The sequence below is a fragment of the Pteropus alecto genome, unplaced genomic scaffold (genome assembly GCF_000325575.1).
Source record: "Pteropus alecto unplaced genomic scaffold, ASM32557v1 scaffold161, whole genome shotgun sequence".
Taxonomy (NCBI): domain Eukaryota; kingdom Metazoa; phylum Chordata; class Mammalia; order Chiroptera; family Pteropodidae; genus Pteropus; species Pteropus alecto.
This window is the reverse complement of record NW_006432943.1, coordinates 1,061,757-1,088,270: the sequence shown is the minus strand read 5'-3', so window position 1 is coordinate 1,088,270 and position 26,514 is coordinate 1,061,757. Positions and strand designations below refer to the sequence as shown.

At 34.6% G+C, this 26,514-nt stretch overlaps 1 protein-coding gene across 24 annotated transcripts in view; it reads right to left on the bottom strand.

The window, feature by feature from the left end:
• Nucleotides 1–4,951: 4,951 nt before the first annotated feature.
• The window catches only part of MAPK10 (mitogen-activated protein kinase 10), a 437,658-nt gene continuing 416,095 nt past the window's right edge, over nucleotides 4,952–26,514 (bottom strand). For 21 of the 24 annotated variants that reach the window (XM_025043836.1, XM_015586056.2, XM_015586057.2 and 18 more), the window contains 3 exons: nucleotides 20,575–20,638; nucleotides 18,793–18,870; nucleotides 4,952–8,512 (listed from right to left, as the gene is read on the bottom strand). In XM_025043836.1, coding sequence (XP_024899604.1) covers nucleotides 8,370–8,512; nucleotides 18,793–18,870; nucleotides 20,575–20,638 — 285 coding nt within the window. In that variant the 3' untranslated portion in view covers nucleotides 4,952–8,369. Of the gene's footprint in view, nucleotides 8,518–18,792; nucleotides 18,871–20,574; nucleotides 20,639–26,514 lie in introns of all 24 variants that reach the window. The other 3 variants (XM_006907577.3, XM_015586060.2, XM_015586059.2) reach the window with 2 other exon arrangements.

The following is a 26,514-nucleotide window of genomic DNA, read 5'->3' as shown; positions in this document are numbered from 1 at the left end:
TCTGGAGTCATTTCTGATCATTTTCTTTCCTTTCACATATCAATCCATTGGCAGATTTGTCCTTCACAATACATCCTTAATTTATCCTGAATCCAACCCCTTCTCAGCACCTCTACTTCCTAGTCTAAGCCCTATTGCATCTTTCTAGACTGTTACATCCTACAATGGACTTTTGTTTCCATTCTTATCTTTCTTCCTAAACTCCTCTCCGCTCAGCAGACACAGGGATCCTTTTTAAAAGAAAATTTAGATTATATCATTTTCCTGCTCACATCTATCCAACACCTTTCCATATGTACGACAAAATCTCAAGATCTTGACATGCTCTGACCCCTGCCTATCTCTCCAATTTCATTTACTATCACACTTTCTCTTGTCCATTCTGCTTTATGTATAAGACTTTTTGCCATTTATTTCTAAATACAAATAAGCTCTTACTCCTGGGCCTTTGCATTTACTTTTATCTCAGTCTGAATGCTCTTCTCCAGACACTAATAAGACCCACTCCCTTACTTGATTTGGTCTCTGCTCATATATCACCTTTTCTAAGAGGCCTGTCCTTATTGTCTGGTCTAAATAGCACCCTTTATCATGTCTTATCCTTTTAATCTGCTTTATTTGTCTTCTGAGTGCTTCCCGCTACCTTACTCCCACATTAGAATGTAGAATACACAAAGGCAGGAAGATTGCCTGCATTCATCACAACTATGTGTGCCTATAACAGTCATCAAAAGATTGAAGTACTCAATCAATATTTGTGGCATGAATCAATAAATGAATTTTCACAGCTCAATGTCAAATTTCTGACTCAGATATTCAGAGATGTTTTGAGTTAGATCTTTTAACAGAAACTAATAAATTACTACATTTTACCTTACATTTTTAGGCTCCAATCACCACCCATAGACTGAATAAATTTGAAAATTTTTCAAAAATCATAGAAGAGTGTCACTGCAGAGAGACTCTAATATCCATTGTGATGTCACTTGCTGATCTGAGGATTGTGATGCCAGATATATGAGCCTCGAATGCAGTATCCAGGCCCAATAGCCCTCAGGAAACGTGTATTAAACTATGTAATGCAGAAAAGAAAAATTCATGTCATTATATTTCTTCCTTTATCTGGAGACTGACATTTGTTTAAAACAAACCAAAAGGTACCAGTCTACCTTTTAATTAAAAAAATAAGAGTGAAGATACATATATTTCCTCATTGAGTTAACGCAGGCCTACTTGTATTTTTCATCTTCATGCTATTTTTAAAAATAAATTGTAAAAATGGTTCATCTCCTCTAATGTCATGGAAAATATCCTTATTTTTTGTAAATATTCTTATATTAAAAACTGTCTTATACCAATTCATTAAGTGCACTTACATATAATTAGACAAAATGATAACATTGAAAGCTGCAGATGTCTTATTTCATTGATTTAAGGATAATAAAAATAGACTCATTCAAGTCACACCACTAATTTGAACACATCATTATTTTAAAAGAAAGTAAATAAGTAAGATAAAGATATTTTGCTTTTGCCACTTATTTTTAAACTGATTTATTTATTCTGAAGTTTTAAAGATAAGGACTATGCTGTACTTATCTCCTACCTAGGGAACATAGGTAGATGTTCAGTAAATGTTTTTGAAGTGAATGAGTGTACTCCTTAAGGATATAGCTCAAAACTTAAACTAGATGTTCAGAACAATCTTCTTAGAGCTTGATTTACACCCAATCCAAGTTTGCAATATGCTGACATGGCTTTTCAGAATTTTTTCTTTCATAAAAAAAATAGCTTAATATTACTAATTTCCTTCATTTATGTAAGATATATTTGGGTTATAAAATTGATTTTGTGTATAATTGTTCATAGACAATACTTTCACCAGAGTAAATGCAAAAGTGTTAATGGAAGGCAAATTATGTCTGAGACACTTTTCTAGGCAGAGTGTGGAGAGCTTTTAAAATGAATAACACATTGCACTTGTTTTCAAGTTACAAACAGTCTGGACTATTGAGTTGACAGAAAGATTCCAGACAAGATCCAGGGAACGACAGTAGGAGCTCAGTAACAAGAAAGTGAAGCCACCTCCTCCATGGAGTAAAACTTCAATTTTCTAAATTGCATTTCAAACTTCTTTTATGTTGGGTTTCATACCAGGATGAGCATGTCTTCAAAGCGAGATGTATATGTCACAGAGAGGGTGGTAAATTCCTATGGAGCATTTAACTCTCGATTGTGTGTGTGCCATCACATTTCGTGTATTTGAGCAATGTACATTTCTACAGCTTGTTTTCAGTAGCTAAGTCAGAACATAGTGATCTAAAAGGTTGAGCAGATGGAATTCAGTCTGGAGCTGAAAGAGATGACTTGCCACACACAGTGGTCCTCAACATGAAGTGATCTGAAATGATGGAATTTTCAGTGTGCTTCGCTATTTGCAAATGTCTTCCAGGCACACCTTTCGAAACCGTTGGAGGAAAGGCACATTACGAGTGCAAAACACCGTTCTGGTGAATTGGTAATGTAAAAAACTGCTACTGGTACGACCCAGTGCAGTTAATAAGCAAACAGAATCATCCTTCTAGGCTGGTTGTTATATAAGTAGCTAGCTATAAGATGACCCCTTTCTTCTCATGACAAACTGAATCAAAATTACCCAAATATTTGGTATCTTTTTATGATACCTGGTATCTACATATAACCCCTCTGACCCTTTCTCTCTATGAACAATCTTTGGAACACAATTTCCTTTCTTAATATTGTGGGTCTTTTCAGGTACATTTACTTGACCATTTTTACATTTACTTTGTTAAGAGAGTAAAGATCCATGGCTTAAATTAGAATAGAAGCTATGCCAGAGATAACAAAAGGGTTTTGGTTTCTATTTTCCTTATAAATAAAAGGATAAATTGTGCTAACTCAAAAGAATAAGTATGTTCATCTTTTAGGTTTTCTAATAGTTAATTAGTTAAGTAAAATGTTTTATTTATAGAAATGGAAGGGCCATTCTTTGACATTGTTCAGACACTTCCAGCTAAACTAACACAGTTTCAATGATCTCTTTACCAAGCGACAAAATTATATATTTTTTAATTCACTAAGGAGTTTCAGATATTAAAGTTGGCTACCACGTAGACAAAAAAAAAACTTTTACCTTCTCTCTTGGGTAATAATTAAACTGATTAAGAATTTTGACAAATAAACAAGGATATTTAACCCTGTTCCATTCACCTAATGCCCTCAGAAAATGATTTTTTCCCCTTCACTGAATCTATAGCTCAAACGAAAGTTGCTGAATTGCAGATATACAACTAGTATCCTTAGACAGAAATGAAGGTCATTTATAGAAGAAACCAGCATCAAATGAAAACACAGCCTTCTACACAGTCACATACATATCGCATACTCTTTACCCATAGTGAGAAAGTAGGTCACTCTTCATTTCTTATTTATTCCCTGTCATGATCAGACCATAAAACCATGTGAGATACTTCAGAACTACTGTCAAGATATGAAACCCAAGACAACGAGCAGCACAACAACCATTGTCAACAGGCAAACTCCAACAAAGTCTGGGTTTGGATTTGGTTTTATGTTAAGGGAGGCAGATTTGCTCTGGTTTTTAATAATTCATAAAAAACAGAAATCACAATGTATCGACTCAGTATCCACCTGCTAAGAGTCCAAAAAAGCCAAAGTTCTCCCCCTTTCACCCTCTGTTCCACTGACATTTTGAAAATAAAGAAAAAAATACGGGAAAAAACGGTGAGAAAGAACACAGAAAAGAATTAAATTATTTCGAATTCTTATTAAAAATCCATCAGGCTAACTTTTAGTTTCCACCACTAAGACCTTTCAGATAAATTGGATGTGCATGGTTTTGCCTTCCTGGGTTGATCTAGAACTGTAAGGATGAAGTGTGTGTGAATGTGTGTGTGCTTGGAGTCCATTTTATAAACACTGACACAGGACAATTCTCATCATTGGTAATAGTCTTTGGAGTCCAATCATGCAGAATAACAGGCAGGTGCAAGTTAGGTCTTGTTGCAAGATAGACATGGCAAGGTGAACAGTTTAATGCTAGATAAGGGTTGGGAAATTTGTTTTCATTAGAATATACTGGCCATTGGTCCCACGGAGTCAAAGTTAAATATACAGAAATCCATATACAAACAGAGGCCTTCCATTTCAGCTTCACTGACCATGAAAATGGGTCAAAGTTAATCATTTCAGACAGTGAAAGGACTATTTAAGTGCCAAAAAAAATAACAAAATCTTATATTTTAATCACATGGAAAATAACTAATATAACTATTTACACTGCAACTTGTTTGTGTTTTTACAAGGAGTTTCCCTGCTTGGTTTAATGATATCTGTGGAAAATGTTGGACTCTCACAATTAAAATGTGTGCGTATTGGGAGGGGAGTGTGGGGGAGAGAGGAGTAGGATTCCTCTTCAGACCCAAGTGGTCAGGATCAAATATTCCTAAAGCAATTTTCTTTCTTTCTCTTAGCTGTAGAAGATAAAATTTTCAGCAAAGGTTTCTGACAACATTTTTTACAGAATGTACTACTTTTAAGATTTAGATTGTCATATGTTAAGAGAATTAAATAGAAATAGGTTTTGTATAGTTTAGATTTTGCAATGAATATTTAAAATTTAAAAGTAAGTTTTGCTTGTTTTATTTTATTTTTTCCCCTTGGCAGAGCATAAAAGGATTTACGTATTTTCATCTATTCCACATATTCCATTTGTCAAGGACTATTTTCTGATTTACCAATCAGCTGTCATGAATATCCTTAGGCAATATTTTTCTAAGAATAATAACAGATTGAGATAAATGATCCTGCTCTTCAGCCCTCAATTAAATAGCTTACTCCTATTGGACGGAACTGGCGAGGCCTGACCCACCTGTAGTATACATTCCTACAAAGCTCAGTCATCAGATTCTTGAAGATGCAAGATTATCGTCGGTTTTTATTCCACGAGAAGATATTAGATTGTAAGGCCAACGTATCTTTTTTTTTCTTTTAATCAAAACACTGACCCACAAAATATAAAACATAAAATTTCAAAATGGTGGTATGTTTTGCCAAACTTACCCAGCAATTTAATTCCTCCTGCATGTGGGCACACAGCCATTCCTTTTATAAAATACTCTAGAACATTTCATTAAGAATCACGGCAAAACCAGTACCCTATACGAAGTGGCAGAAGGTTAGGCCTCTCAGAGTGCCAACTTCACATTTTAAAATGAACTTCAACCACAGGCAGGACATTTACTTTTTTCAAAAATATAGTCCAGGTGATTTGATACCTCCCTGTCTAAAAAGCATGAGAGTCCTTTGGAAGTAACAGGTGACTATATAGGAAGCTTTCTTTTTAGGAAAAAAAGACTCAATACAGAATATAACATGTTCTGTAAATTTGATAATAACATAGTCATCTCCTGAAAATATTACAATAAAGTGGAGCCAAGATCATGAAGGGCTGGTGGGCTTTTAAAAAGATGATTCTCTTTTTTGCCCCATCACCTATCTCACTTTGATAACCTGGTAAATTTAATCCTTTAAGCAGTCAAGAAGCCAAACCCTTAGCTCTATGTGTACATGATACTTCAATCGAAGGGGTTTGTTCCATTTTTTTTCTTGTCCATAAGGGAGATCTGGCTTAAGGTAATCGGCTTCCAAGAGCCAGGCAATAGGAGTGATTAAACTAGTGAAGTTTAGGGAAGGCAGTAATAGCAGGGGAGGGGCATTGTCTAGTTCGCCTGGTTTAATCTGAGTGGGGAAAAAACAAAAACAAATCAAAAACAAAAACAAAACAAAAACAAAACAAAAAAACAGCACTTCTGCACAAATGACAGATCATCTAACTGTCAAGCATTTCTAAAACGCTGGCTGAAGATCTCCTTCTGTCTTTTGATGTCATTTTGTGGCTGATGAAATTCCCTTTGTGACTCGCTTTCTTTCAAAGAGCTGCCTGCTCTCTGCACTTAATTGCAAGTGCTAGAAAGCCAGGAGCAGAGAGGCCACAGGTGAAGCAAGAGAAGAACACAGAGAAAGGAGCTAAGTAAATAATAAGGGATCAGAGAAGGGTTTTTTTTGTTTTGTTTTGTTTTGTTTTTTTTTAAGGGTGTGAAGAGGGGAGTGTGACAGAAAGTAAAATGAGAGAGCTCAAGTGAATGTGGGGGCATTTTTAAAAAATCTGGTTGTCTGCAATATTAACTAAAAACAATGGCAGAAAGATAGAGAAACTGGGCCACTTTTATTCCAGGAACAAGCTGCACAGTCTAATTTTTTTTTTTTTCACCATTTTAAACAAATGACCTCTTGTCATGAATCCTATTGTGTGAAGCAACCTCATAAATGGCAGCATTGCCTGCAAGGTGATGGTGGGGGTTGACTCTATTGCTTGAAAAGAGACAAAGCTTCCCTATTGTTATATTAAGGCAGTTTTCAGAGCACTGGCATTATCATTTGCTCTATTTTTGAAAAGATTCCATTTGCCAGTCGTATCACACTCATCATCCATCCATTTCATGCCTTTTACTTTTCCTTCAGGTGAAACATCACCACACAGGTGAGCACCGAAATGGTCAGAGTGCAAAGAGCTGTGATGGATAATTCACCAAAGTGAATAAAAAGGGAAGTTCAACATGGTCCCTATTATTGCTGAGAAGTCACCCTGGTTTTGCCTTGTATATAACCAAGATGTTTCACAGTGCCTCCTTGAGTGCCCAGGAAAGCACTTTCATTTAATGTGAGCTAAATTCAGGTGATTTTGCTAAACAATAACATAAATGCTTCATGGCTTTTGAGACAAACTCATATTGCTATAGCTGTTTAGCAGCAGTAACCTATGGGCAGAGTTATTGCTGTCACATTGACTGTAGCACAAAACGAAATATCAGCCCTTCTTGGATGGTTTGAATTTATGAAAATAAATAAACATGAAACATCAGTCATATTAAAGAGTCAAGGAAACTCCTGATAAATAATAATATCTGTGGAAATGTTTGCAAATGCTAACCTGAGGATCACCCTGTGCTTTGGGTTTTTTTTAAGTAATTATTATTATTTTTTTAATTTCATAAGAGGAAAGCAATATTTCTTCTCAAAATAAAACCTTGGCAGAGTATGAACCTGAGAAGTAACACACTCATGGAAAATGCAACCCACAAAATGAGGATAGTCTAAGTAGTCTATCATTTTCTGTTAAGGGTATGACACGGAGGCATCCTGCTCTGTTCCAGGGAGCAATTCTTACGATCAGATATGTACACAATACCCCTGCCTCACCACCTGCCACTCTCAATCCAGTTGTGACACATAATTTTACAGTGACAATGGGGTCTACTCTCTAAAATATGGATGCCGGTGTCTCCTAGTATCTGGGCAATAATCTCCTTTAGGTCTTCTACACTGCAAAACTACTTTCTAGTCAATCCTACCCACTCAATGTCAGCGAAAAGACCTTCAGCTTTTATTTCCACCTTCCTTCTAAAGACCAAACCATTTAGTGCCTAGAAACTGTTATCCCTCCCATCCCCACACTAGACATAAGCATCACATATGTTCTTTCTACAAATTGGTATACAGGTGCCATTTAATCAGTTCAAATTTGGAAACTACATCTTCAAGGGTCTGAGAGAGCTCACTCCCCCCATATTTTTCCCCTTTACATGTTTTCTTATAAGACATATAGCTTAATCAATTAACAAACTAAACAGCTTATATACTGGCAATATATTACAGATGGGTTTATGTCAGAGTAATAGATCACATGAAATGGACCATGTGGTACCCCAGTGCATGATGTCTTGGTAGAGCCCTGAGGACACTGACAGTAGCATCTCTAAGTAAGTAGTGCTGTATGAATACAGACACATGCGGATCTGTATCTACATCCATCTGACTAGGCCAAAAGGAGCAGGTAGATGCAAGATAGAGACACACACATGCTGGTTGGGGCCACTGCACACCTTGTCATGCCATTCGAAAGGGCAATTACAGGTCGCTGGTTTTGCAGCCATTAAAATTACGCTTTATGGAAAAGGCTTTTCTAATTGTGTTTGATTTGCTTTCTGTAGTAAGAAGCATCATTGGAAGAAGACCAAAGCAAGAGCAACTAGAAGTTAAATATACATTTGGCTTAGCTGCAATACAGAACTCTGGAGAAGCAGGCTGAAAGATTTGTTTCAATTTTAGGCTTGGATTTTCTCCCTTGCTGTTTTCTTGTCATTGCGTGTCTGCGTTTGTGTGTGTGCATGAGTGTCTGCGTGCGTGCGTGCGTGCGTGCGTGCGTGTGTGTGTGTCCCATCGCATCATCTCCTGAAGAACGCTGGGTTTCGCAGGCAGGCGGCTAGTCACCTGCAACAACCCAGGGGTCCCGCCGAGGCTTCCAGGCTGCTGTCAGTGTCAGATGCCAGGGTCTGGTCAGTGGACATGGAGGAGATGTCATTGACGGACGAGGAAGGAGGGAGACTCTCACTGCTGTTCACTGCTGCACCTGTGCTAAGAAAATGAAGACCAACATGACTAAATCTGGAACTAGACTCAACTTAACGTCCGTCACTCAGGATGCAGGTCTGGGCAAATACAATAGGGGATGTCTAATCCATTATTCATTTGACAAGGCTTCATATTTCAACTAATACAGGGCACTATATTAGATGGTGAAAAGCAAGACACACAATTCAGAATCCCTGGTCACAAGTTACTCACAGGCTAGTGCAGTAGTTAGCAAATCTCACTCTAATGTAGAAATCACCTGTAATAATGATCTTAAAAGAAAGCAAAAAAAAAAACAAAAAAAAAAACAACAAAAAAAAAACCTCCACGAAAAACCCCAGTCACCCCTCTACATCTCCAATATTGTAATTTATTGGCCTCAGGTGGAGCCAAGGAATTTGCATTTTTTTAAAAGGTCCCCAGAGACTATCTAGTCAAAGGTTGAAGACCATTGTTCTATAGAGAAGGCAGATGAGCAAAACTCTTTAATATAAAGGTCTAAACCTGGATGCTTTTAATGCAGGGAGGTTTTAAAACCAACACACGTAAAGATCCTATCCCAGAGATATGGGCTGAGGTGAAGGCCAGAAATCTGAATTACTGAGACACTACAGCTCTAGAGAAAGGAAAGTATATTAAGTACACATTATTACATAGACATTAATATGACATCACACTTAAAATCCATATAGAAAAGCCATGTAGAACTTTTGATGAACATTACCATAGAACAAAAAAAGAGAGAGAGAAGACAGACCACACCTCTCTCTGTTTACTTTCCAGTAGGCTTGCTTACCTGAGAATCTACAAATAAGAACTCTAATTATTAACTTAGATTAATTTGTAAAAAATTATATGTATATTTATTTCCTACATGGGAGTATAATGATTCTGAAATTCTGAGAAGAAACTTACTAATGGTAATCTCTCAGTAAATACTGAGTTGTGATAGCTTTGCCAACTACAAAGGAAAGACATTGAATCAAAGACATTGTAATATATAATTAAACCATAGCACCCTGAAAGAGTTAATTTACTTTTTATCCTTATGTATTCTTTATACTTAAGCAATATGGGCAGTATAATGCATGCCTGTGAAATAGTTTGCTATTAAAAATACCTACAGTATAATCATCTAATAAGAGATAAAGAATTCTCATTAAAATTGTATCTTACTTGAGCAAATACAGTGTGCAAGATACATATGGCGAAAAATAATAAATCCCCAAAAGCGTATATTTAAATCTAATAAATCAGAAAAAAAAAGTTTAATGAAGTGGAGAGGTTAACACCATCTCTTGGTTCTCAGGGTAGATATTTTCTGGCAAAGGAAAAAATGTGATTAAGATGTGAAAGTATCTGGAGAAGACCCATACACCTAATCTAAGATAGATTCTATGTATCCTATATGTATTTTACATTTTTATTTGTTGATTATAAATATATTTTTATAACTTATGGAAAATGTAAAAAAATATAGAAAAAAGATATTGTTCACTGATCATCAAATTAATAAGAGCTGTTAAATTTGCTATATTTTTTCTTTTTGCGAAGTTTCTCCGATTGAATTATTTAAAATATATTCTTTTGTATCATATTTTCATATGCAAAAAGGCTCATAGAAGAATCAATGCCTCCTAATCTTAAATGTCTCTATATTTTTAAAGATCTCATAATTACTTTCATTATCAGAGCATATATAATGTAAAGTTATCTGGTTTCAATTTATTCCAACTTTTCTTAATTATATCTTTTACGATAAGGTACAGAGCTAGTTCATTTCTTCTCATGACATATCCTAGTAGATTTCTAGCATACAACCCTTGATTCCTTCAATAGTCCAAATACCCTTCTCTGTTTTTCCTCCTAATTATTGATTACATTATACCAAGATCTTCATGTTCTTTCATAAGCTTTGGCCTTTAATAATTTAACATCACCACAATGTGTCAGAATTGTCTTCAGATTTTCCACACTGTTATTCAAGGGTAGAGGTTAACACTAGACATAGGACTCTAAGAAAGGCTCGATCAGTTGGGGGCCAACAGAGTGAGATTACTTTGTTCTTACTGTCCATTCATCCCCTGGATGATATATCCTTATATAATGATGGCTTTCAAATTATGGTAGTATAGTTTAGATTTAGTTTTGAATTGAAATATGAAATGTTGTCCATATACCTTTTAGTAACAGCTTTATTGAGATATAATCCACAAATTTGTACAATCAATGGTTTTTAGAATATTCATAAAGTTGAGCAACCATCACCACAATCACTTTTGTAGTGTTTTCATGACTCCAAAAGGAAACCCTATACTCAATTCCTTACTTATCCTCAGCCCTAAGCAATGAATAATGCACATTCTGTCTCTATAAAATTGCCTATTCTGGACATATAATATAAATGGAACCATATGATGTGCGATCTTTTCTGACTGATTTCTTTCACATAGCATAATGTTTTCAAGGTTCATTCATGCTGTAGCATATATCGATACTGCATGCCTTTTTATGACTGAAGAATATTCCATTCTATGGATGCATCACTTTTGCTTATCTATTTATTAGTTGATGGGCATTTGATAAACATTTAGGTTGTTTCTACTTTTGACTATTATGAATAATGTTGCTGTGAACGTTCATGTACATATTTTTTATTTCTATTGGGTAATTACCTCAGAGAAGAATTGCTGGATCATAGTGTAACTCTCTGTTTAATATCTGAGGAACTTCCAAACTGTTTTTCAAAGTGGCTGTACTAGTTTACATTCCTAACAGCAGTGTGGGAGGGTTCCAATTTCCCCCTATTCTCTCCAACACTTCTTATTTGTCATTTTTATTATAGCCATCCTAGTGTATGTGAAATGCTATCTCACTGTGATTTGCTTTTCATTTGCCTAATGGCTAATGATGTTGAGTATATTTTCATGTGCCTGTTAGCCATTTGTATATGTTCTTTGGAGAAATATCTGTTCAGATCCTTTGGCCACTTTTAAATTGTGTTATTTCTTTTTATCATTGAGTCATGACAGTTTTTCACATATTCTGGATACAAATTTACTATCATATAAGATTTGCGAATGTTTTTCTCCTATTCTAAGGATTGTCTTTTTCACTTTCTTGATGGTGTCTTTTGAAGCACATATGTTTTTAACTTCAATGAAGTTGGATTTATCTATTTTTTTCCTTTTGTCACATGTGGTTTTAGTCATATCTAAGAAACTAGTTCCTAAGATCATGAAGATTTACTCTTATATTTTCTTATAAAAGTTTTATAATTTTAGCATTTACATTTAAGTTTATGATCCATTTGAGTTCATTTTTGTATATGATATGAGGTAAGGGTCCACCTTTATTCTTTTGCATGTGGCTATCCAGTTGCCCAGTACCATTTATTGAACACATTTTTCATTTTTTGCCCATGGAATTATCTTAAAATCCTTGTTATAAATCAATTGACCATAAATATAAGGGTTTATTTCTGGAATCTCAATTCTATTTAATTAATCTATATGTGTACCTCATGCAAATACCACACTGCCTTGAATATTGCAGCTTGGTGTTACATTCTGAAATTGGAAATTGTGAATCATCCAACTGTGCTCTTTTTCAAAATTGTTTTGGTTATTCTGTTCCTCACATTTCCATGTGAATTTTAAGAACATCTTGTCAACTTCTGCAAACAAGGCAGCTGCGACTTTGATAGCTTTTGAGTTTAATCTGCAGATCAATTTGGACAGTCTCATCATCTTAAAAATATTAAATCTTCTAATCAGTAAACAATATAATGTCTTCTCTTTTACTTAGGTCTTCTTTAATTTCTTCCAACAATGTTTTGTAATTTTCAGAGTAAAAAATTTTACTTCTTTGTTAAAGTTATTCTTAACTATTTTGTTCTTTTTGATGCTATTGTAAATGGAATTATTTTCTATTCATTGCTAGTATACAGAAATACAACTGACTTAATGAATAGGAAGTTTCAATATCAGTGGAGTGGAAACTAAATAGATCAAATGATGACATATATATTTCATAAACATTATAATTAATCAAAATGCCCAGGCAACCAGGAAGATTTTTGCTACTGTGCTTTATTTAAATTTTGACAAAATAACTATTTGAAAGTTTTAAAATAAAGCTCTGTCATAATACAAATCAAAAATTATTTTAAAGAATCTCTATGTAATAGTCCTGATCTTCTCTTGAGAAACACTTTTTCTCCTTTCCTGGTGGGACCTGATTATGTGGACCTGCTAGGCTTGCCACAGTGAAAGCTGAGTACTGATTCAAAGAAGTGTGATATGAAACTTAGCTGAGATAAGGCTCCCTCAAAAGAACACAATTTGATATTTACAAATAAACACAGACCCAAACAATGGCAGCTAGAGAAATTATACAAATATTGAGGAAATTTCTCTAGAAAAGCACAAATTTACATCTACAAATAATACTGAATGAAGGCAGCAAGAAACAGACTAGCATTTAATAAACTCATCATATACAGGGTATCAAGCTGCAAGTTAAGCTTATAAAATACATAGCACTACTACTGTGCCGATTTTAACAAGTAGCATATTTTCAACACTTTTGGGACTTTCTAAGTGCTATGCCCTATAAGTCAGCCCATGATTGCATTTAGTTTTGCTGCATGATTACCTCGTGTTTAGTTTCCTTTGCTTCATTTTGTTTTTTTCATTCTACTTAATTTTTTCTATCTTCCTCAGTCTTTACTGTTGAGTGCAGAATGAGTAGCCAATTTAACAAAACATTGAGTACCTTTTGTATGTACTCTTCTAAATAGGTGCTGTGAGGAAAAGCAAATGTCTTCCTGCTCTGAAACTAGTGAAACTGCTAAGCTGGTTTTGGCTCAGGGAAATAGATCATTTTGTTGTAGTTGCCCTTCTCCTTTCGTTCATCTGCTGGCTCTCTGCAATCTCCACCTTCCGTGTTGGAGTGTTCCTGCCCTCCTTTTTTTTTTTTTAATCAGTGTTGAATGCAAATTATGCAAATTATAGTACATATTCAATTATGTAAAGTTCGGAATCTTTATCGACTGTATTTCTAAGGTTCCATAACTTTTTTATAGCATCAATTCATTGAGAAGTCCTCTCTTCTAATGCTTCCTCTATAAAATTTCATTACATCTGCTTCTTATATGGGAAGAAGTCCTCTCTAGATAGTGCTGTGGTGAGAGAATCATCTGTAATATCTAGCAGTCTGCTCATATTGGCTTTTAGTGGCTTCTGAGAGCCAATTATTAGCATCTCTTTCCAACTCTACATTCATCGATGTCAGTAGCTTGAAATTGGTCCCAGTGAGAATATTTATACAACAGAAACTGGTAAATGTTATACTCAGTTATGGTTTTTTAAAGAGATAGTTGTTAAACATTAACCAGTCCCCCACTGTTACGTGAAAAATCTTTGCTTCTGTATGACTTTTTCTATTGCACTATAATAAATGCCTTCTTGACTGAAGCCACTTCTGGTTTTATTGGATGATACTTTCAAGATTGTTTTCATGTAGGCAATAAAAAAACTTTGTACACCATAAAATCAAACAGAAAGAAGAGTCAAGACATGGACCTGGCTTCAATTTTTTAATTTACTGCCAAATGGTTTGTGAAAATCTCTTGAATAGAACTGAACTGAATTCAATTTGATTATAATGTCTACTTGCCCAGGATATCTTAGCTATGCGATAAATATCCCTTCCTTCTATCAGAGAAACCAGGAGAGATATGCATTTAAAAACATGTTTTGCTATCAATAAAGCATTACAAATTTTGTCTAAAAGATGGCATTAAAAGTACTGAAAATAGTAATAGGGCAAATAAGGAATGCTAGCTACTTTCGACTTTACCTAAGGGGGAAAAATAATAGGTATCTTAGAAAGAAGTAATTTATGCTAATGAAAATTTCTCATCTGGAAGTAACCAAACGGTACCCATAATTTCAGGGGAAAATGTTATTCTAGTTTTTTAAAGGAAATTATTTTCCTGACCTAGCCACACACACCAAAAAGTAGACTCAAGAATTATAAGAAATTCCAAAATGAAAAAAAAAAAAATCACTGAAATATATTCCCTTCTCTTTCTGTCTGATCTTGGGTCTCAACTTGTTTGGGGCTGAGGCTTTTAAATTAAAAAAATGAAATTGCTGGACTAGAACAGTGACTCTAATTGGGAAAGATACACTCCCACGGTGTGTGGAACATGGTTGGGGTAGGGGCTGTAGATTATAATCACCTGGGGAGCTTTATCCTCAATTAGAGATTCTAAAATGTCTCTACCCATCCTGATGCTAAGCATCCTTATCTTGATGAGTCATTGTTACTTATGAGAGGTTTACTACTCAGGTGGAATGGGTGTGGTAAACAGACAGAGGTTTTGGATTAGATTATCTCCTATATTTGTTCTAGCCCTAACATTCTATAACAAATGCTTTTAGAAGAAATTTAATTTCTATTCATGAACTGCTATTCCCTCAGCAGCCTTTACAAATCAATTCAGAAAGCAAGCAGTCACGCTATTCTTGCAAATAAATCACTATGCAAGTGAAATCAGAGAGCAGAAGAAAGTACAATTATTTACTTAGAAAAGTATGTGAAGTTTAGATTTATTTTTTATCGATATACAATTCCATCAATAAATTTCAAACCTATGTGTTTTCTGAAAATGTACATTTAACTCCCTATTTACATTTTAAAGGCATCACTAAAACGTGGTTTTGGGCCTTAGAAGCACTTTGTCACTGAGAAACTGCATTAACTTACTACTGAGCTGCAGGTTCCCAGAGTCGCCATGACTGAATATTAAGGGAGTCTATATTGTAATATTACTTCATCCTAGATATTTACAAAATAAAATATGATACTCAGACATTAATGAGAAAAAATGAATACAATGAATGCAAAAACTGACTTTTCATAAGTTTTTTTTAGTAATTGTTTTTACTTTTCAGCATAGTTTACTGCATATATAGATATTGTGCAGACACACACACAATTGTTAAATATGTAACAATTGGCTCTCTGGACAGGGGCGGGGGAGAATCTGATCTGTAAAGTCAGCCAGTTCCCATGTCTTAAATCCTGCACGGTAAATTTCAAGCTACCAATGAGGTCAATAAACTCATAGTTGGGAAAGATGAGCATAAGTGGCTCTCATGAGCTGGTACAGTCGGCCCCAGCACATGGCTTTCCTAGGCCTCTGCATGATGTATACAAAAATATCATATGTAAATACATCATATAATATGTAGTATACATCTGATTTCTCAAAATTAAGTGATGACTATTTCTCTTTAAAAGCATGTAGTGAAAGATTGAATTTACAATTATTTTAACTATAAATTGGGTTAAGCCAGTAACCTATAGTTTAGGGCATGTGTATAAGGTAGATAATTTATGACTGTTATAGGTAGTTGGAATGGTTAAAAAGTGTTTTGACCTTCTCACATGTAGGTAGAGCCTAACTGACATACTTTAGAATTAATCATTAACACTAAATTAAATAGGCCTGTAACAACAAAAAATTCAGAAATATACATTGCAAAAAATTAATAAATCAAATAACAACCTGAAAGCAGCAAACCTTTATCTGAAATACGAGAAAATGCCAATAGCAACACTTCATAAACTTGATATTTGGCTCAATTATCTTCATGGCGATTAATAAAATTAATAAATCTTAGTGGCATAAGAACATACCGAATTGCATACTGTATTAAATGTATGACACTCTCTTAAACTCTGTCTTTGGAATAGCATCAAGAAACGTGTTGAAAGAGGTCCTGCGAAGCAATTTTCAAATTAATAAATATTTATTGAGTTACTATTATATACAAGGCACAGCACTTAGGCACTTCATGGTATACAAAGATGAATGCATACAGTCTTTCTTCTCAATTAATTTATAATCACTAAGAGTAATAAGACAATATGTAAAATGCTGGGACTAGAAGAACCCACAGGAAGGAAAGACCCTACTCTTTGAGAAGTTATGAAAAGTCTTTGGGGAGAGATAGGAAAAATATTTTGGGACAAAGTGGTATCTGATAAGAGAACACTTGAGAATGGGCAGCGTCCAAAAGTTCGGGAGCTAGTCAAATAAGTCAGTGGTAACATAGGACCTGAGAATGGCTGCAGTGTAAAAAATCATAGAGTATATTACAGAGGGCCATTAAAGTAAGCAAGAGAGTATTAGGCTTAAATTGTAAGTGATGCAAAACCACTGGAGAGAACTAAACAGTGGAATCCTTGGTCAAACCTCTAGTTTAGAAAGACCAATTTAGGTAGAGACTGAATTTAAGAAGATTACCTCAGAAAAACATTAATCATTGTGGCATTAATGAAAAGAGATGGTAGAAATCAGATGTGAGACATCTAGCAAACAAGCTGTAGAATGTTACTGTCGGTGCTAACGTAGATATGGAGTAAAAGGTCAACCAGGGGTTTCAGGATGGGAGACTGAGAAAATAGAGCTGCCATTAATAGACATAGGAAAGTTGAGAGAAAATTTTATGCTGGGGTGGGTGAATCTAAGTAGAACAAATGTGTTTGATTTTAAACAAATTCCATCTGAACTGACAGCCATCTCATACATCTGGCCCAATATTTTAATTTCTTTCAGTTATATTCATCATTAAATAGTTTAGTGGAATGCATTTATTGTCCAGTTCCTCCCAAAGTAGCCAACTGCTATGTAAATTAGTCTTTGACAATATTCATCTTAAATGTTTTCCTTGCAAACTTGAAAGGATTTACTTGATAAAGATCTTGGTCCATCTATTCATAGCATGCAGAAATTGTTTATGTTGGTAACCTTAGATACTTTTCAGAACAATTATCCAACAGTTGGGAATAGAGAAAAAAAATGACTATGCAACCTTTTAATATTATGCTTGAGCATTTTCTAACAATCCCACCGAAGGGTCATCTGTTTTGTAAAAGATAAATTTGACTCAATATTCCCAATTGATTAGGGTCCAGATGTTTTATAAAACTGAAAACTTGTAGAAAACTGATAAAGTAAAATCATGTTTTTTCTGTCTAGTAGAAATGATAGGTTTGGTTGTCTTATAGTACATGTACAAGTTTGATTTAATTTAGTCTTTCTGCCCTAGCAGGTGGCATCTTGAGACTATTGGATTCAGTCTTTGGATTCTTTAACTAGCAGCAGACAGAACATGCAGGTAAGTTAGAAGCAGCTTCTACAGACTTGTATCAATCTGGATGCTAGAAGGATGAGTAGGGTAGGCAGACAACTCCAATGACTCTCTTAACCCTCTTTGAGAAAACAAACAAACAAACAAAAAACTTGAAATAGAATTGGACATTTTCCCAAGTCTAGAGGTGAGAAAAACACATCATAACAGAAAAGCTTCTGTCTGAGCATCATAATTGTCATGGGTACAAACTAGTGATTCAAAGTGCTATCTGCATGAAGAATTGATTAATTCACCCTACATCTTTCTTTCTGAAACAAGTTAAAGCTTAAGGGGCAGGGCGGGGAGAAACAACTGTTTATCAAAGGCAGGACACCAAAGCCATTTTTCTTTAAACTAATCATTGGCAGTCTAAATTCTTGCCAGCATGAGCTGGGTATAGTTTAAAGCTGAAGATAAGCCATCACATTCTCTAAAACTCTTTTCATATTCTCTTTATATTCAGAACGTAGGTCTCAGGAAAAATATAAATCACATTACCAAGTATAAGTAAATTATCTCAAGTAATCCTAAAGCATATTACATAACAAAATATGTATATGTACAAACACATGTTAGGTTCTGTAGATGACAAACTGAAAGATTTTCTGTGATGATTTTAATTGGAGTCCATCTTGGTCGATGCTTCAGCTACTGTCACACTAACCTTGGAAAGAGCTCACACATCGCAGTGAATGAGGAAAGGAGGTTTTTGGCTGAAGGGACGCCTCACTTATTTACACCAACTTACTGGTGCAGAGGGCATTATGCCTCTGAGTGTGGATGAGGAGCAGTTACTTTTTAACCAGCCCATATTAACATTTCTTCAAGATTCATTATCATCTTAAAATAAATTCTGAAAGAAATCTTGTGCTAGGTCATCATAATCTGAATAATCAGAATGAATGCCACACTCAATGTCAAAAGAAGTAAAATTAAAATCATTAGAGAGAAACAGTCATGTGATATTTGTTCATAGCTCTATAAGCAATGCTATTGGCCTCAATTCCTGCTCAAGGCCCAGAAAAATACACAAGTACTGGTTTATTGGTTATTCACTGAGAGTGAGTACCTGAAGGAGAAGGTTGTCCTTTTACGACACCATTTTTAGTCTTTTCTTCCGAATTCATTACTTCCTTGTAGATAAGTTCTGTAAGAAAGAGTTAACAGTATTATATAAAAAACAAATTTCCCCTTAATCCACAGAGAAAATTCATTAGTTAATAACAAATAATAACATTTTGATAGGACTGAGAAAATTAAAAATCAATTGAGATTTCTTAATTACTCTAATTCTGCATTTTCTTACAATAGCACAGAGCCTGGCAAAAGTAGGTACTCAATAAAGCAGTTGGCCAAATAAACATATGAAGAATATACATTTTACTTGTTTTCTGAATTCTTTTGGGGATTTCTGATGCATTCTACTTTTATCTCTTAAAGATTTTAATGGTGCATCTGAAAATCCATTTTTTTATATTTACTCCCTGAGAATGAATATAAATGCATATATTCTCATAACTTCAAATTATTATTTCCCTTCAGTTTTCCAACTCTTATGTCATCATTTTTCCAGACACAAGTCTTGAGTTTATAAAACTAAACTTGTCTAAAACCCAATATTAAAAACTCATTCCCTTTATTACCAAACTGGCATCCATTTTTGGCTTTTTCATTAATAGAGTTAAACTCATATGTTTTCATTGCATTTTATTTTTCCTGTTCTAGCTAAAATTCATTTGGCACTATTAATTTTTGCTTTAAAATAGCTTACAATTTATACGGTCATCATCGTTTACAGGTATTTCTTTCTTCAGTTTCTCATAATCTAGTCCATGTCTCTCAAGTGATATTTGTATCCTACCACTTACCCATTCAACATGAACCCTTAAGAGAACTTTCAAGTCTTGATTTAAATCAAATCTTTTTCATCTGTCACTAAGCATCTTTTTGTTTTTCACTTGATCTATTGTTTGTATGAGCATATTTTCCATATTTTCCAACATGACTCCTTGACCAGTGGAATCTCTTTACTATCTTTATAACACTTTATGTTCATTTCTACCCCTTGTTTTCTTCCTATGTTCCCATTTTAGTATTTTCCTGTTTGTTTGGTTTTTTTTCCTTTCCAATCTGCAATTATTAATTCCTTCAAGGCAGCTCAAATGTTATGTCTCTTTAGATCTTCCTTTTATGTTCCTCCTCATTTTTACCTAATCATATGTTATTATCTGCATTTAGTTTTCTCATATTATTCTACTCTGGAGTTATTTATATTAGTTTAACTATTCTTTATAGCTTCTGCTTTGTTTCACTCTGAGTATAATCTTCATCATGCAGTATGTGTATGGAAAGTTGTGCTTAAAAAAAATGAATTAATGTATTCATTCTTTCTTACTTTAAAGGAGAAATAAATCCCTTAGATACATATATTTTCTATTTAAATTCTCAAGTTCTACATATCAAGTGAATTAATTCATATATTAACCACCTTTTATTTTCTAATGTCTAAAATCATCTCAGACATAGTTTTATCCATTTTATATGATAATTTTATATACAAACATGGAATGTTTAATTCTGAAATTTTTAAAAATTGAAGTTTTCCCTTCACGACAACAAATACTTTAACAATCAGAACTATTTTTGAAAGTGCCAGTATTCCTTTCATTCTTGAGTAAATGCAATATTATTAATAGAATGAAAAGACTAAGTTTTAGGAGGTTTGAAATGATCTAAGAGAGTAGCAATTAGAAATTGTTTGTTACTAAATTGTTTTAAAAGGAAAGCCCTGAGAATACTTTCTGAGTTTTAACAAAGTAAAATGTATACTTCTTTTAAGGAGTAGTGTCACCTTTCCATTCTTCAATGGTGTGTTCTCTTTCATCCAACTGTTTGTCATATATCTGAGGTGGAGGCTGCAGAATAAAAACAAACAATAAACCTTGTGTAATAACCTAAACATGACTAAACTCTTGCACAGCATGAGAGTACCTTGCTAGTCATTGATTTTTGTGGTTATCAGAATCTCATATAAATTATGATCTCATATAAATTACTCAGTTAAATTATTAGTAATTACAGTGGTGCAGAAGTTAAAATTTCCCCACTAACTTATGGAGGATTCATTTATATGCCGATATTTTCCGTTGACCAAATAAGGCAGCAGAATCTAAATCACGAGTGCTCACTTCCCAAAGCCTTCTGATTCAGAACTCAAGCTTAAGCAATTAATAGCCAGTTTTAAAAAGCAAGCAAGACACTTGACTGCAAGGACTTGGACACTGCTATGTCCTCCATTTGCCCGCCCCATAACAGTACCCTCCTAAAACTATCCCTGACTGGTAAGATTTTCTTTTATTTTTAGACCTCCTGAAGGAGAGTCTTTACTACTTCTCAGGAGACCATGGTACTAGTCCCCAGTATAAAGGAATATTCGGATCTATTCAACCTTTTATTTTTTCATGAAACATAATAAAACCTTTATGTATAGCTATGTGCCTTATAGTTAAATGATTTCACATATTTTACCCCCTCAAGCAGAAGAAGCTGCTAGTTGTCTATAGAGGTGTGTCACCTTGAACCCCCGAGTGGCCCCTTGTTTAACTTATTCCGGAGAAATGATGAGGCAGGGCCTTCAGTCTGACTTATGGAATCAGCATCCTCTTGCTATGAGGAGTTCAAAGATAGAAAAGGAGAGATTTTTACAAATCTAGGTGCCTTCCAGGAAGGAGGGTCTCAGATTCCCTGGACTTCTCTTCCTGATGGGGAAATCTATGACGGTGACCTAGGGTAGTTTGAACTCAGGCCAAGTGATGCGGAAAGAAAAAAAATCTCTTGGAAAAATAATTAACCATGTGGCAGAGAGAGAATGGGTTGAGAAGCTATACCAGCTGGCAATAAACTGAGTAACAAGAAGAGCTACAAACTGGTGCCATGAGACAGGAGACTCTCGAATTCATCCTGTCCAACATTCCAAAAGCAACATTTTCTATAAGAAACTAAGAGAGTTACTCGGTAAAATAACACAGGCTTATTAAGACATGTATCCCTGTCAAATGGCTGTTGTAAGAAGACTTTGGACAAGATTTTCAGAGACAGCCTCTGGCTTTTGTGGGAGGTTTGTCAGCCCATGAGCAGCACCCAAATACTATAGCGCCTTTCTTTACTGCATTCAGAATCTCTGTTAGCCTGACAGACATGAATAACCATCCGAGACATGACATGCTGCGACAGCCTCACATACTACAGAAGCAGCTGGATATGAAAATAGAAGATTTTGCCTAGTTGTGGTGGGACAATTTAGCATAATACTGAATTATTGAGAAATAAGTACTAATGAGGCCAGAGATTCCTTTAACACTGGTGATTGCTACTGGGGCAGAAGGCTTTAAACGAGCTACTGTGATTCGGAAGCATTTGGCCGAGTATCCTTTACTGGAAAGACTAAGCAAAATGAGACCCTCCCTTACCCCATGACACTAGAGAGAACACAGAAAAAGGTAATATAAAATGACTATATAAAGGTAAGGGGGTTAGAAGGATCAGGCTCTGCCCTGATAACCTGACTAAAGGCAGGACCTTCCACCTCAAATTATAAAGGATTCCTAAATTATAGGGCTATTATGATTTAATGAGTGAATGAATAAAACAAAGTTATTTTTGAAAATTTGTGCAAAAAAAAAATCTGCATAAGTAACCTAATGCAAAGCCAGACTCTGGTTATACAAAAATGCTATGCCAAGTGGCAGAGTGCCTCTTCTTGAGCATGTATAATGCTGTGGTGAGGTCCCCATCTAAGTGGGCCTTGTCCAGGCCCCCGGCCGGGTACAGTGCACACAAGCGCTCAGAGGCTCCCAGGGCTCTGTGCATTTCTCGGTGCCATTTTCTTCTTCTAACAATAGACTCAGCTCAGGATCTTGTGTGGCTGGCTTCTCCACGCAGTGGATTTTTCCATTCAAGTTTCAAAACTGAACAATGGCTCAAGAGTACAGTTCTTGCCAAAGTTCATAAATGCCATTTTCTTTTTGCAACAAAACTATTTTTAGAGACGTTTTCCTTAGAGTTTCAGCATCCAGCTGTTGCTGATGTAAAAAGCACAAAGTACATAAACTCAAACCACGAACTAACCACAAAGAAAGAAAGTACTGAGTCCAAGATTTTTCCTTTCAATAAACCAAGAGAGTTGCTTTAAACACACTTGCATTATAGTTATGGCTGAAAGGACTACATGTTCGAGTGTTTTGTTTTGTTTTAAGAGGGGATACAATCACCTGCAGTGGAAGGGTACATGCACATAAAGATGTCTCTTACATAACAATATAAAAAAGTAATTGACCGTTAATCCAAAGAGAGTAACATCATATTCAGTCACACATATACCTATGTTAGTGTACAATGGTCCGTAACACTCCCTACCTCCATCTGCTAAAGATAAGCTAGTGTTCTGTTGTTCATTGTTCCCTTTCCCCACCTTATTAAACAGAATGGATTCTCTCTTGCCAGGTAATAATCTAAATAAAAGAGAATTAAAGAGTGAGGATAAAGAGAAATGGCTCAGAGAGTATTGCAAGAGAGTTTTAATAGATTAGAATAACTCGAGATGTAAGAAAATTAAGAAAGAGAGGAAATTAAGGATAATATATGGAGAGTAATTAGGGTATGCTTTTCAATATTATTCAAGAGACTAAATATTCCTTTTCTATTATTTTTGAAGATTCGGGCTCTACTTCCTTGATTAAAATTCTTGCAGAAATCGAGGCATGGATTCATATGAGTTGCATAAATACTAACTTAATATAGATTAGATGTGTTTTATATTGATGATATTATATACACATGTACAAATTGTTTAAATTAAATAAGATAAACACATGGACAAACACCTAGTTACTGTGCGTTAGTAAATATTAAAATTAATTTATTTATTAAATTCAGCAAGAGGTGTTTGTTGAAAACATGACCATGGATGAGTTACCCAGGGAGGGTATGCAGGTAGGAAGAGTAAAGGGCCAAAAGGGACTGTGTCAGACACCAAGTTTTAAAGGTTGACCAGAGGGAGATAAGTCCGAGAAGAAAAAGAAGGAAGAGGGGAAGGAGGAAGAGGAGGAGGAAGGAATGGAGGACTATTTAGAAAAATATATGGAGAATGAGCATATTGCAATGTTATAGAGGTCACATGATCAGAGAGTTTCAAAAAGAAGAACTGGCAGTTTCATGTAAATGAAACAAATGAGGATTTTGGCTTTCAAGACATCATAAAGGCATGATAGAAAACATGCTTTTGAATCCTAAAAGTTTTCCAAACTTCAAAATTGCCACCACATCCAGAAAGATCCAGTGAGATACTGGACACTAATACAAGATAGCCCCTAAAAAATTTGAACAATATAGAGGAAATATCCCTATTACCAATACGGATATTGTATATGACTAAAACAAGAAGGAATTGTAGAACATATTGTAACATTTGAAAAAAACAACAACAGAAAAAGTTACAGTGCGCTCCGATCTGTTTTCTCAGCTATCTCTGAGGGCTTGATAAACAGAGAACACTGTTCTCTATCTAATTAAGGGAAGTCACTTATTTTTTGAGAAGATACTATATGCTAGGCTCTTTATCTATGCCCTAATAATCCTCAGATCAGAAAACTAAGATTCAAATAAATTATTTTAAAAATACCTTGAAGTCACATAGATAATTGATGAAACTGATTAAACTCAATTTAAAGAATAAGTCAGAACAAATGGTAATTGAGATGAATCTAAAATAAGGGCTAATGAAACAATATTTAAAGTGAACGTCTTTATAAAACAATAAAAACACAAACCAATAGGGTGACCAACCTATAATCGCAATAGGGTACATCTCAATTTGCCCCAAACGGTCTCAGTTTGTCCTCGTTGTTATTAATAGCCCTCATTTCCTTCACTCTCATAAATGTTTGAAGAGTAATTATGTGAGCACCCTACACAGCATGCCAGTTGTGAAATGGCATGTTAGAGATCTCAGGATATGGTAATTAAAGGATGAAGAAAACAACTGAATTGTAACGTTTTTCTACCACTGGGGTCTCAACAATTGCAGCTGTACACTTTGCTACTCTAAAACATCTTGTCGGCATTTCTTTCCATGTTCTCCACTTTTAGAAATGGAAAGTTCAGCTATAAAATATGGCTCTTGTCAGGAAGTATATAAAAGAATACACATAATAAAACTGAGACTGAGGAATATGGTTTCTGTTGTCATTCTGGAGTTCTTGTTGCTGGGCATGATTTCTTGCTGAAGAGGTCTCTTTAATCAGAGCATATTCAAATCTCTGATTCTCTCAAGGTACAAGTTGCTCTCTCTTGTAACTTCACTTTACAACGTATATTTAAATAATACTTCTTCATTGAGTAAAATGTATGAATTACTCTTTCCTTAATCTTCAAGATAATCGCAAATGTTAGTGATGGAAGAGAGTTTAGGGATTATTTAGGCCATCTTTGTTCAACTTGCAAATAAGAGTATAAAAACTCAGAGAGCATAAGTGATTTATCCATGGTCATAGACTTAATTAGTGGCAGAGTTAGGAATAAAATGTGTTATCTCTTATGGAAAAGACAGAATAAAGAAATTCTTAGGGGTTGAAGAAATGTTAAATCGAATAGTTCACCACTTACAAAAGATTTTCATTAGTGACACATTCAAGCCTGCCACTCTGATTCTATTCCAGTTTTCTAGATTTGACAACTATCATCCACGTAGTCAACACTTATATTCTTGAATCCCTTTGGTCAAAATATTTTGGACAACATCAGGAACCCCATACACGTGAATATCAAAAGAGATGAGAACTAGATATGAGAAATCTAAGTTGTTCTAACATCTAAGATGTTTCTTTTATCCATCTTTGAGCCCTGGATTAACATTTTTTTCCATATCAGTCATGTTCTGAACCATATGAAAATCATCAAATTGTTGGTGTTTGTTTTCCACTTCTTTTTTCATAATTAAGCCTGCAATATGGTTTTGTTTCACTTTTATCTCTGTGTTCTGCTGCCCTATTGGAAACGCAATGAGAGCTTTAAATAGCACTGTCTTTCAGTGTGTGCTTTCTCTACTAATTCGGCAGCTGGATCAAAGAAAATGGTATTACGTCATCGAAATGTGCTTTTTCTTATTAACTTTTGCAGTTTGAGGACGGACAAAGATGCATGATTTATTGTAAGGTTTCAACCAAGAAGAGTAAATTTTAGTACAAAATTAGGTCAGAAAAATCCATTTAAGAAAATGTGCAAAACTTGATTTTATATTTCCTTAAGTCTATACACGTAGAATAAGTTTTCCAGATGGATATAAATTTTTTGATAAGTAGAACTTCTTAAAATTAACCTCCTGATTAGAAAATAAATATTTAGACATAAGACTTTTATATAACACTAAATGATATGTACTTTTATTTAATTAATTAATTAATTAATTAATTTATTTATTTATTTATTTTTAGCTGATGACCTTTTAGTATGTTCTGTTTTCTTCTAAAACTTTATATTCTGTAGCACCCAGAACAGTTCATCATCCACAATGGGGTTCAATATTTGCTTAACGTCCTACCAACAATCTACCAAATTAATAAAAGTGTAATAGCGATCTGCACAATTATCAAAATAAATTGACTAAATATAGTTCTTTTCCAGAATTAAATAGTTGCTCTATATTGTGGCCTTAATATGCAGTAAACAATGACTTAGTTTCTAGTTATCAAAAATTCACTGCCTTCTAAAAGTGGACAAATAGCAGCTTGTAATG